Source organism: Saccoglossus kowalevskii, chromosome 3, assembly GCF_978046115.1.
Source record: "Saccoglossus kowalevskii chromosome 3, keSacKowa6.1, whole genome shotgun sequence".
Taxonomy (NCBI): domain Eukaryota; kingdom Metazoa; phylum Hemichordata; class Enteropneusta; family Harrimaniidae; genus Saccoglossus; species Saccoglossus kowalevskii.
Genome location: NC_140643.1, coordinates 40,965,303 through 40,980,569, shown reverse-complemented (window position 1 = coordinate 40,980,569; position 15,267 = coordinate 40,965,303). Strand labels below are relative to the sequence as shown.

General features: G+C 34.2%; 1 protein-coding gene across 1 annotated transcript in view; it reads right to left on the bottom strand.

The window, feature by feature from the left end:
• Positions 1-15,267, bottom strand: part of LOC100376158 (plexin-A2-like) — a 78,165-nt gene that overhangs the window by 40,331 nt on the left and 22,567 nt on the right. The window contains exons 22-24 of the mRNA XM_085497508.1: positions 13,393-13,529; positions 11,857-12,036; positions 8,310-8,400 (exon numbers count right to left, since the gene is read on the bottom strand). Coding sequence (XP_085353634.1) covers positions 8,310-8,400; positions 11,857-12,036; positions 13,393-13,529 — 408 coding nt within the window. The remainder of the gene's footprint in view (positions 1-8,309; positions 8,401-11,856; positions 12,037-13,392; positions 13,530-15,267) is intronic.

Genomic DNA, 15,267 nt, shown 5'->3' with positions numbered 1-15,267 from the left:
CTATAAACATCTAAATCCCATGGGTATATAAACGTCTATAAACCCCATGTGTCTATAAACATCTATAAACCCCATGGGTCCATAAACATATATAAACCCCATGGGTCAAACATTTACTAGTATATACCCCATGGGTCTATAAATATATATAAACCACATGGGTCTATAAACATATATAAACCATATGGGTCTATAAACATCTAAATCCCATGGGTATATAAAGATCTATAAACCCCATGTGTCTATAAATATATATAAACCACATGGTTCTATAAACATATATAAACCCCCTGGGTCTATAAACATCTATAAACCTCATGTGTCTATAAACATCTATAAACCCCATGGATCCATAAACATATATAAACCCATGGGTCCATAAACATATATAAACCCCATGGGTCCATAAACATCTATAAACCCCATGGGTCCATAAACATATATAAACCCCATGGGTCCATAAACATATATAAACCCCATGGGTCCATAAACATCTATAAACCCCATGGGTCAATAAACATCTATAAACCCCATTGGTCCATAAACATATATAAACCCCATGGATCCATAAACATCTATAAACCCCATGGGTTCATAAACATCTATAAACCCCATGGGTCCATAAACATCTATAAACCCCATGGGTTCATAAACATTTATAAACCCCATGGATCCATAAACATCTATAAACCCCATGGGTTCATAAACATCTATAAACCCCATGGGTCCATAAACATCTATAAACCCCATGTGTCTATAAACATCTATACACCACATGGGTCCATAAACATTTATAAACCCAATGGGTCCAATGGGTCTATAAATATCTATAAACCCCATGGGTCTATAAACATATATAAACCCCATGGGTCCATAAACATATATAAACCCCATGGGTCCATAAACATCTATAGACCCCATGGGTCAAACATTAACTAGTATATACCCCACGGGTCTATAAATATCTATAAACCACATGGGTCTATAAACATATATAAACCTCCTGGGTCTATAAACATCTAAATTCCATGGGTATATAAACATCTATAAACCCCATGTGTCTATAAACATCTATAAACCCCATGGGTCCATAAACATCTATAGACCCCATGGGTCAAACATTAACTAGTATATACCCCATGGGTCTATAAATATCTATAAACCACATGGGTCTATAAACATATATAAACCATATGGGTCTATAAACATCTAAATCCCATGGGTCTATAAACATCTATAAACCCCATGTGTCTATAAATATCTATAAACCACATGGTTCTATAAACATATATAAACCCCCTGGGTCTATAAACATCTAAATCCCATGGGTATATAAACATCTATAAACCCCATGTGTCTATAAACATCTATAAACCCCATGGGTCCATAAACATATATAAACCCCATGGGTCCATGAACATATATAAACCCCATGGGTCCATAAACATCTATAAACCCCATGGGTCCATAAACATATATAAACCCCAAGGGTCAATAAACATCTATAAACCCCATGGGTTCATAAACATATATAAACCCCATGGATCCATAAACATCTATAAACCCCATGGGTTCATAAACATCTATAAACCCCATGGGTCCATAAACATATATAAACCCCATGTGTCTATAAACATCTATAAACCCCATATGTCTATATAAACCTCTATAAACCCCATGGGTACATAAACATACATGAACCCCATGGGTCCATAAACATCTATAAACCCCATGTGTCTATAAACATCTATAAACCCCATATGTCTATATAAACCTCTATAAACCCCATGGGTACATAAACATACATAAACCCCATGGGTCCATAAACATCTATAAACCCCATGTGTTTATAAACATCTATAAACCCCATATGTCTATATAAACCTCTATAAACCCCATGGGTCCATAAACATCTATAAACCCCATGGGTCCATAAACATCTATAAACCCCATGGGTCCATAGACATATATATATGCCCTATGGGTCTATAAACATATATAAACCCATGGGTCCATAAACATCTATAAACCCCATGTGTATATAAACATCTATAAACCCCATGGGTCCATAAACATATATAAACCCCATGGGTCCATAAAAATCTATAAACCCCATGTGTCCATAAACATCTATAAACCCCATATGTCTATATACACCTCTATAAATTCCATGGGTCCATAAACATATATAAACCCCATGGGTCCATAAACATCTATAAACCCCATGGGTCCATAAACATCTATAGACCCCATGGGTCAAACATTTACTAGTATATACCCCATGGGTCTATAAATATCTATAAACCACATGGGACCATCAACATATATAAACCCCTTGGGTCTATAAACATCTAAATCCCATGGGTATATAAACATCTATAAACCCCATGTGTCTATAAACATCTATAAACATCATGGATCCATAAACATCAATAGACCCCATGTGTCTATAAACATCTATATAACCCATGGGTATATAAACATCTATAAACCTCATGTGCCTATAAACATCTTTAAAACCCATGGGTATATAAACATCTATAAACCCCATGTGTCTATAAACATCTATAAACCCCTTGTGTCTATAAACATCTCTAGACCCCATGGGTCAAACATTTACTAGTATATACCCCATGGTGCTATAAATATCTATAAACCACATGGGTCCATAAATATCTATAAAACACATGGGTCCATAAACATCTATAAACCCCATGGGTCCATAAACATCTATTGACCCCATGGGTCAAACATTTACTAGTATATACCCCATGGGTCTATAAATATCTATAAACCACATGGGTCTATAAACATATATAAACCCCCTCGGTCTATAAACATCTAAATCCCATGGGTATATAAACATCTATAAACCCCATGTGTCTATAAACATCTATAAACCCCATGGGTCCATAAACATATATAAACCCCATGGGTCCATAAACATCTATAGACCCCATGGGTCAAACATTTACTAGTATATACCCCATGGGTCTATAAATATCTATAAATCACATGGGTCTATAAACATGTATAAACCCCATGGGTCTATAAACATCTAAATCCCATGGGTATATAATCATCTATAAACCCCATGTGTCGATAAACATCTATAAACCCCATGGGTCCATAAACATATATAAACCCCATGGGTCCATAAACGTCTATAAACCCCATGGGTCAAACATTTACTAGTATATACCCCATGGGTCTATAAATATCTATAAACCACATGGGTCTATAAACATATATAAACCCCTTGGGTCTATAAACATCTAAATCCCATGGGTATATAAACATATATAAACCCCATGTGTCTACAAACATCTATAAACCCCATGGGTTCATAAACATCTATAAAACCCATGGGTCCATAAACATATATAAACCCCATGGATCCATAAACATCTATAAACCCCATGGGTTCATAAACATATATAAACCCCATGGATCCATAAGCATCTATAAACCCCATGGGTCCATAAACATATATAAACCCAATGGGTCCAATGGGTCTATAAATATCTATAAACCCCATGGGTCTATAAACATCTATAAACCCCATGGGTCTATAAACATCTATAAACCCCATGGGTCCATAAACATATATAAACCCCATGGGTCCATAAACATCTATAGACCCCATGGGTCAAACATTAACTAGTATATACCCCACGGGTCTATAAATATCTATAAACCACATGGGTCTATAAACATATATAAACCTCCTGGGTCTATAAACATATATAAACCTCCTGGGTCTATAAACATCTAAATCCCATGGGTATATAAACATCTATATACCCCATGTGTCTATAAACATCTATAAACCCCATGGGTCCATAAACATATATAAACCCCATGGGTCAAACATTTACTAGTATATACCCCATGGGTCTATAAATATCTATAAACCACATGGGTCTATAAACATATATAAACCATATGGGTCTATAAACATCTAAATCCCATGGGTATATAAACATCTATAAACCCCATGTGTCTATAAATATCTATAAACCACATGGTTCTATAAACATATATAAACCCCCTGGGTCTATAAACATCTATAAACCCCATGTGTCTATAAACATCTATAAACCCAATGGGTCCATAAACATATATAAACCCCATGGGTCCATAAACATCTATAAACCCCATGGGTCCATAAACATCTATAAACCCCATGGGTCCATAAACATCTATAGACCCCATGGGTCAAACATTAACTAGTATATACCCCACGGGTCTATAAATATCTATAAACCACATGGGTCTATAAACATATATAAACCTCCTGGGTCTATAAACATATATAAACCTCCTGGGTCTATAAACATCTAAATCCCATGGGTATATAAACGTCTATAAACCCCATGTGTCTATAAACATCTATAAACCCCATGGGTCCATAAACATATATAAACCCCATGGGTCAAACATTTACTAGTATATACCCCATGGGTCTATAAATATATATAAACCACATGGGTCTATAAACATATATAAACCATATGGGTCTATAAACATCTAAATCCCATGGGTATATAAAGATCTATAAACCCCATGTGTCTATAAATATATATAAACCACATGGTTCTATAAACATATATAAACCCCCTGGGTCTATAAACATCTATAAACCTCATGTGTCTATAAACATCTATAAACCCCATGGATCCATAAACATATATAAACCCATGGGTCCATAAACATATATAAACCCCATGGGTCCATAAACATCTATAAACCCCATGGGTCCATAAACATATATAAACCCCATGGGTCCATAAACATATATAAACCCCATGGGTCCATAAACATCTATAAACCCCATGGGTCAATAAACATCTATAAACCCCATTGGTCCATAAACATATATAAACCCCATGGATCCATAAACATCTATAAACCCCATGGGTTCATAAACATCTATAAACCCCATGGGTCCATAAACATCTATAAACCCCATGGGTTCATAAACATTTATAAACCCCATGGATCCATAAACATCTATAAACCCCATGGGTTCATAAACATCTATAAACCCCATGGGTCCATAAACATCTATAAACCCCATGTGTCTATAAACATCTATACACCACATGGGTCCATAAACATTTATAAACCCAATGGGTCCAATGGGTCTATAAATATCTATAAACCCCATGGGTCTATAAACATATATAAACCCCATGGGTCCATAAACATATATAAACCCCATGGGTCCATAAACATCTATAGACCCCATGGGTCAAACATTAACTAGTATATACCCCACGGGTCTATAAATATCTATAAACCACATGGGTCTATAAACATATATAAACCTCCTGGGTCTATAAACATCTAAATTCCATGGGTATATAAACATCTATAAACCCCATGTGTCTATAAACATCTATAAACCCCATGGGTCCATAAACATCTATAGACCCCATGGGTCAAACATTAACTAGTATATACCCCATGGGTCTATAAATATCTATAAACCACATGGGTCTATAAACATATATAAACCATATGGGTCTATAAACATCTAAATCCCATGGGTCTATAAACATCTATAAACCCCATGTGTCTATAAATATCTATAAACCACATGGTTCTATAAACATATATAAACCCCCTGGGTCTATAAACATCTAAATCCCATGGGTATATAAACATCTATAAACCCCATGTGTCTATAAACATCTATAAACCCCATGGGTCCATAAACATATATAAACCCCATGGGTCCATGAACATATATAAACCCCATGGGTCCATAAACATCTATAAACCCCATGGGTCCATAAACATATATAAACCCCAAGGGTCAATAAACATCTATAAACCCCATGGGTTCATAAACATATATAAACCCCATGGATCCATAAACATCTATAAACCCCATGGGTTCATAAACATCTATAAACCCCATGGGTCCATAAACATATATAAACCCCATGTGTCTATAAACATATATAAACCCCATATGTCTATATAAACCTCTATAAACCCCATGGGTCCATAAACATATATAAACCCCATGGATCCATAAACATCTATAAACCCCATGGATCCATAAACATCTATAAACCCCATGGATCCATAAACATCTATAAACCCCATGGGTTCATAAACATCTATAAACCCCATGTGTCTATAAACATCTATAAACCCCATGTGTCTATAAACATATATAAACCCCATATGTCTATATAAACCTCTATAAACCCCATGGGTCCATAAACATATATAAACCCCATGGATCCATAAACATCTATAAACCCCATGGATCCATAAACATCTATAAACCACATGGGTCTATAAACATATATAAACCCCATGGGTCCATAAACATCTATAAACCACATGTGTTTATAAACATCTATAAACCCCATGGGTCCATAAACATATATAACCCCCCTGGGTCTATAAACATCTAAATCCCATGGGTATATAAACATCTATAAACCCCATGTGTCTATAAACATCTATAAATCCCATGGGTCCATAAACATCTATAAACCCCATGGATCCATAAACATCTATTGACCCCATGGGTCCATAAACATATATAAATCCCATGGGTATATAAACATCTATAGACCCCATGGGTCAAACATTTACTAGTATATACCCCATGGGTCTATAAATATCTATAAACCCCATGGGTCCATAAACATCTATAAACCCCATGGGTCCATAAACATCTATAGACCCTATGGGTCAAACATTTACTAGTATATACCCCATGGGTCTATAAATATCTATAAACCACATGGGTCTGTAAAGATATATAAACCCCCTGGGTCTATAAAGATCTAAATCCCATGGGTATATGAACATCTATAAACCCCATGTGTCTATAAATATCAATAAACCACATGGGTCTATAAACATATACAAACCCCCTGGGTCTATAAACATCTAAATCCCATGGGTATATAAACAACTATAAACCCCATGTGTCTATAAACATCTATAAACCCCATGTGTCTATAAACATCTATAAACCCCATGGGTCCATAAACATCTATAAACCCCATGGGTCCATAAACATCTATAAGCCCCATGGGTCCATAAACATCTATAAACCCCATGGGTCCATAAACATCTATAAACCCCATGGGTCCATAAACACATATAAACCCCATAGATCCATAAACATCTATAAACCCCATGGGTTCATAAACATCTATAAACCCCATGGGTTAATAAACATATATAAACCCCATGGATCCATAAACATCTATAAACCCCATGGGTTCATAAACATCTATAAACCCCATGGGTTAATAAACACATATAAACCCCATAGATCCATAAACATCTATAAACCCCATGGGTTCATAAACATCTATAAACCCCATGGGTTAATAAACACATATAAACCCCATGGGTCCATAAACATCTATAAACCCCATGGGTTCATAAACATCTATAAACCCCATGGGTCCATAAACATCTATAAACCCCATGTGTCTATAAACATCTATAAACCCCATATGTCTATATAAACCTCTATAAACCCCATGGGTCCATAAACATATATAAACCCCCTGGGTCTATAAACATCTAAATCCCATGGGTATATAAACATCTATAAACCCCATGTGTCTTTAAACATCTATAAACCCCATGGGTCCATAAACATCTATAAACCCCATGGGTTCATAAACATATATAAACCCCATGGATCCATAAACATCTATAAACCCCATGGGTTCATAAACATCTATAAACCACATGGGTCCATAAACATCTATAAACCCCATGTGTCTATAAACATCTATAAATCCCATATGTCTATATAAACCTCTATAAACCCCATGGGTCCATAAACATCTATAGACCCCATGGGTCAAACATTTACTAGTATATACTCCATGGGTCTATAAATATCTATAAACCACATGGGTCCATAAACATATATAAACCCCCTGGGTCTATAAACATCTAAATCCCATGGGTATATAAACATCTATAAACCCCATGTGTCTATAAACATCTATAAACCCCATGGGTCCATAAATATCTATAAACCCCATGGGTCCATGAACATATATAAACCCCATGGATCAATAAACATCTATAAACCCTCTGGGTCCACAAACATTCTACTAATCTCATTCATGCACATCTATGAACACTTTTTTGTGAACAGGAGCTAATTAGCATTGTTATCATGACAAAATATTAATAAACAAACTGTGCACACTGAGTGATTGACCATTCTTAGTAAATGACCAAACATACAGTAATATATACACACATAATGCACAATAAACAGTTACCAGTAGTAAGAAACAAAAACTTACAGAAGTGAAGTTTTCAGATTCAATCTGGATTCTCATCCTTGGTTCTTGCACTACAAAACCAGAACCATTTATCAATGTTTCTAGACCACCACTAGGAAGAAATAATAATAATAATAATAATAATAATAATAATAATAATAATAATAATAATAATAATAATAATAATAATAAAGTAACATTTCATGAGTAATAATATAACATTTCTACTAAGTGTAAAGCAATAAAAAAGTGTAATATAAAATAAAATACAAAATAGTTTAAAATCTGACTATGTTGTCGTCAGTTGAGCCAAAAAAAACAAGACAATGGCACTATAAACTTTAAACAATGTTTTGGCTTAGTTACAAGTAAATCCTAAAGTAAACAAGTCATGCATGGCACAGTCCCGGTTAGTTATCAAATTTAAGATATATAGTTTTGTTTATACATGTAGTAATATAGCTGGAATATAACCATGTCAGGAATATGATTTTTTTAACATTAAATTGATTGACATTTGTATCTGATCGTCAAACAAGTACTTGTCCATATTGAGATATATTGCTCTGGAACAGCATTCAAAATCAGCCATTTTGAATCATGTATATATATATATATATATATATATATATATATATATATATATATATATATATATATATATATATCAGTTCTTTTTATTTAGATCATGGCAATTTTTTGGTCAGAGCGCCCTCTAGTTTTGTGGAGAATCATGTTCATTTGGAATGCTCTGATTGGATGGAAGTTCAAGCCTAGCAAGGTGTGATAGAATTGGCCTGTTATGTTCAGATTCAAATAAGCATGAACCACTAATTTGACAGGGAAGTGATACTTATAATGCAGCAAGCTGTTCTAATTGCTGTTGTGGTAGAGTTTTTCTATTTTCCTGTCAAATGCATTTATTGGTCCACTGAAAAATGAAAATAATGTTCCCTGTAACTTAGACTCTTATTGATCAAGGCATTTTAAAAATCATGGGTGTTAACTCCCCTCAAGTTATGACCCGTTGTCCCCTACAGAATAATGGTTGCATCTAATATTAAAATAAAGATGGCGGAGTATAGCGTTGATTCATCTCGTTCTACTCTGGATTACTTGGAGTCAATAAAGATCCTAGAAAGTTAGTATTTATATGCCTGTGTGTTTTTTGTTTGTTTGTTTTTTCACTGTCTTTGACTTTCCCAGTATGTTTGTTGCTGTTGACAACAATTCAGTCCTCTGCCAGGCTTCAGTCAATGTTTTTCTTCACTACCTACCCAACTCCTCGTCGGGCACTATGTAGCTGGTGTGGTATATTTATCACAGACAGTAGGGCAATTGTCACATTTAGTGCTCCAAGAAAATATTCTCTGTCCATGTGTATTTATATAAATAGATGCAGTTTCTTTGGCTTGAATAACGATCACTGGCTTCGTACATACAGGTATACTGGTTTACCTGTTTCTAGTTGAAATATAGCCAATCTTATTAACCAAGACAGTTGGACATTTGCCACATGTCACAACACTCATTTCCAAGTGCCATAGCTTGAAACAAGTAGTCAAATCTGATATTGGCTGGAGCTTTAGTTTATATGGACATGGTAAATGGCAAACTAGATGGTCAGAAAGTAATAAAAATAATCACAGCTTTACTCCACCCACCCCACTATGAAGTAAAAGGCTGTTTATAAGGCCATGTATGATGGTTTCATTTTTCTTATGGAAAACAATTTTAATTAAAAACTTCTATGCTCCTGTACCCAACCGTGGGGGTTCATCACACTAAACAACAGGTGTCACTATTACTAAGATAAATGTACTTTTTTTTCATTAAAATTACTGATATATATATATATATATATATATATATATAACATGATGTATAACGAATATATAAAATTTGAATATAATCAGTCAAAGCATTTAAAAGATATGGCTCTAGAAGCCCAATCATTAAAACCAGTCGGCCATTTTAAATGTTATCTGAAAAATAAAATGACGCGCATCAGAAACCTGTAATGTCTATTGTATGTTATAAGTTTCAACGAAATTCATCCATAAATGCTTGATACTTGATGATTTTTTAGCACAAAAATGACAACCATTCGGCCATTTTGAATAGGATCGTCAAACCAATATATCTGTCTATCTATAACATGATGTATAATGAATATTTAAAATTTGAACATAATCAGTCAAAACAAGTTGGAGATATGGATCGAGAAGCCCATTCATTAAAACCAGTCAGCCATTTTAAATGTTATCTGAAAAACAAAATTATTTGCATCAAGGTCCCATAATGTCTAATGTATATATCAAGTTTGAACAAAATCCATCTGTAAACAACTAAGAAATGTTTGATTTTTATGATTTTTTAGCACAAAGATGGCCGCCATTCGGCAATCTTGAATCAGATCGTAAAACAAAATGATGTTCATCAAGGTCCTATAATGTCCAATGTATATAAAAGGTTTGAACAAAATCCATCTGTAAACAGCCGGGAAATGCTAGATTTTGATGATTTTTAGCACAAAAATGGCTGCCATTCAGCCATCTTGAATCAGATCATGAAAGAAACTGACGTGCATATGTATGATATCATGTATGATGTATGTGTGAAGTTTGATTGTAATTGGTCCAGGCATTTCTAAGATACAGGTCCGGACGCACACACGCACGCATACACGAAGGTCAAAACATAAGTCCCCGTTTTCGGACTGCGTCCAAACAGGGACTAATAACTGGTACTTTGCAAATTACTTTCTACAAATGTTATTTAATTAAGTGAGCAATGATTTTCGTTCAGCCTAGTTTTGAGAAAATGACAAATTTAATGTAAACACATGTGCTGCTATAGAGAATCCCAGAACAGTACTTCCATCAGCATATGATGCACAGTGATGTATAATGCTCCAGCAAGTTGTTATGTCAGCCTTATTGGCAGATTTTCTCCAGTTTATTCTCACCATTCTCATAGCCTACTTAAATAAATGTATATCACATTTACTCACATTTTGGGCATAATATATTTTATTTATTTATTTATTTATTGCTTCCCTTTTGTAACAGGGGCTCACTATGTAAATTAGGAGCTGCACCAAATCAAAAATACATTTCACTCAAAGACTAATGAAAAAACTTTTGATAGACAAAAAGAAACTAAGTTGAACATGAACTAAGATAACAAAATATAACAACAACAAAAATATCTAAAAGTAGCAAAAAAATATGAAAACTAAAATATAAGAAGTACACTGGAAAAATATTAAATATTATCTGTATACTTTTTTCTACTCTCCATGGCATCAACTAAGACATTTTTTGTAAAAGTATCAATTTCGTCACACATGATTGAATTATACTGCCTTGTACTGTTAAAGGACTGAACATGCAACTACAACATGAAGGGATGATACAAGCAAAATATCTCAATCAGAAAAATTATTATTGAGTTGTATACACACACATGTATCTAGAAGTTAGTGAATAGTTACCTAGTAGGGCATGAATATGAATTTGTTCAAATAGTTGAATCATTAAGTATTGCAATGTAATGACATACACACCTGTATATGCTAGACAAGGGTATGATGTTGTTCACAGAAGGATCATCTGCATATTCATATTGCGACATGGCTTTACTTGAAGCACCATCAAAGTATACTGTTAATTCAGCAGTCGGGGTCACATCATGTGGTGAGGTCATACATACAATTATGCTTTCATTGACATGATTTTCATTCATTCTGAAACAAATAAAATTTTGTAAAATGTAATTGAAAGAACACATGACGTATTTCCCTGTATGACCCTTTGTGTACCATCATTTTTTCATATAAATGTATTTCTATAACTTTTTATCAAATTTTTGGTCAAAATAGAACAAGCAGCCTCTCGACTGAAATAGCTTGCTGTTGGCAATGCACATTTCAATTAGAGAATTGAAATGAACAAATCTTAGAGAGGTCCACCTGTAATAATCCTGATAATACTGATAGCAAAGTGATGTGCATTTGTGACCAATATTGTGGAATAAACCTGTCAATGTGCAAATAAGATGCAACTGGCCAACTGGCCACATTTTGTCATTTTAACAGTTACTGTATCAGAATGTATAAGGGCCAAGTGATTTTCCTTGACAGCAAACCTTATTCTGTTATCAATTTCATGTCAATTAAAACTCTCTCCTCATTGCTTAACCCTTAATCAATGCAACAAACAGAAGCTCATCTCAAATATCAGACATTGCTAATGTCTTCAAAATATACCATTAGGTCCTGTCAGAAACCAAACCAGAATAGTCAGAAACCAAACCAGAATAGTCAGAAACCAAACCAGAATAGTCTGAAACCAAACCAGAATAGTCTGAAACCAAACCAGAATAGTCTGAAACCAAACCAGAATAGTCTGAAACCAAACCAGAATGGTCAGAAACCAAACCAGAATAGTCAGAAACCAAACCAGAATAGTCAGAAACCAAACCAGAATAGTCAGAAACCAAACCATAATAGTCAGAAACCAAACCAGAATAGTCAGAAACCAAACCATAATAGTCAGAAACCAACCCATAATAGTCAGAAACCAAACCAGAATAGTCAGAAACCAAACCAGAATAGTCAGAAACCAAACCAGAATAGTCAGAAACCAAACCATCCAGTCTCACCAAAGTATAAGAAACGAGTCTAATTATGACATCTTTGTTATATTGAACTAATCTAGTCAGCCCATCACTGCATCACACATGCTTGATTACTACCTGTTATATAGCAATATCCAAAACCTTATTCCCCATCTATAGTGGTGTTCACATTATAGGTCTCAGCAGGTGACGAAATGTGCATGTGTGAACAATCAGCATGTGCCGAAAAAAAGTTGATCACGACCACCAATAGAGTCAAGATTGAAAATGACATGCGCCACGATTGGCTGCCTGAACACTCAGCACGAACCGAAATCACTCCTTTGGTGGTTACAATGCACCAACTTGTATTTTCTACTTGCATCCATATTTTGTCCCATTAGTAATATTCTAGTTTCCCAGCTTTGAAAGCAATCTTATGAACCAAGGCTACTCTGCATTGGTAAATACATAATACACTTACCTGTCTACAGTACATATAGAACCACCAATGTCAACTGTAATATTTCTACCTGCATCCATATATTGTCCTGATATAATAACTGTAGTACCTCCAGATTTAGGACCAATCTTAGGGTGAAAGTCAACTATAGTTGGTTTCTAAATTAGATAAAACAATGAATGGTAATTAGAAACTATGTATCACTGTATATTCCATAAACTGAGACTTATACTTCCACTACTTATTATTATAAAACAATTTATTTTTACGTTTGCTTAAAACGTTGCAATATGTAGTATTTAAATGTGTCCTTAATATAACAAGTCAGCTCTCAGAAAGTATGGTATATACAGCCAATGCATATATCTGCCTTAGTTCATAATTCATTTGATAACATTTTATTATTATTTGTTTCCCTTTATTCAAGTTTGAGTTTGCCTGGTGGCAGTGCATCAATGCTGCTAAGTTCCAACAATTATACCACTTCTGTGATACTCACTATAACTATATCAATGTTTTTATTTTAATTTCCACACAAGATATATGTGCCAACCATTTAAAGAATATTTTTGGAGATTTAACTTGTTGATAATAATGAGCATTCCACTGAGACTAAAAACATTTTCCAAAGTAAAAGTTATTTGATTTTGATCAACTGATATTACATGTTTTTGTTTCAATTAACCGTCATTTCATTATTTTTGATAACTGAATGCATGACATATCATTATGGAAATATCAATATCTAGTTTTAACTAAAGGCATATGTGTTTCCCTACAAAAGATATATTTTATTTTTATTTATTTATTAACACACAACATCCCCCGGAGGGGATGAAAAGGGTTACAAATCAGATATTAGTAAAAGAAAAATAACCACATAAAAAGTAAGGGAACAAAAAGGCATAAAAAAAAAAAAAAAAAAAAAAGATAATAATTTGAATACAAGGAATGTATTACTGGCTTAGTTTATGTAGGTGCTGCTGTCTTGTATTAAAACAGTTTTTTAAATATTGCGCTAAAGGAATAGACATTTTCTCGTCACTTAGTAATGATATGTAATGTGACATAATATGGGAAAGATAAAAAATGCACATCACAGTTTCATATAATTTTACTATACAGTCACGAGGACTTTTTGATTTCGGCCTTTATAGACAGGTGTCTTTTATATACAGGGTCACTAATTTATTCATGAATATTAATTGGTATAAGGTCTATGATTAGACAGTGAATCAGTGTAATGTACATCTCTCAATTTGCTCACACTGACTATTATGATGCGTACACTCTTCAAAGCTACCAAGAACATGAAACTGAATTTTATTTTTATTTTAGTTCAAAGCATATGAAGAAAGTGAAGTCCCATTTTTTTCAAAGAAAAACAATCATTTTTAAAAGGTGTGGATACATGTCAATACAGTCTTTTGTTGAGCTTTGGTCGTTAAAGGCCCAATTCACTTGCCCTGGGCAAGTGTGAATTGGAGGTGTGGCTATGCTAATGGGTGCTGTTAATCATTTGCATAGCCTATGTTTACAGAAACCCATAGTTTATTTACAAGCTGATAACACTAATCTCTGTAAACATCGATGCATGTAAAGGTCCAGTCAGGTTGCCTCTATAGAGCATGGACCTAAGCTATATAGGCGTCTCGTAACGACAAAACTAATAACGTAGTTAATAAGGGACTTGTTATGAAGAGATGTGGCATTGATTCATGGTTATATAATTTTTACTTCCATGCTACATATCAATAAGCCTTCGTCTGAACTGCGGATTTACCGTATTATGTCATTTGTCATCCTTGTATCGTCAAACTACGATGCCACGGCAATAACCACGATGTACATTCACTTAGAGTGATGTCAAGCTGCGGTCTACGATAAAAAAATATA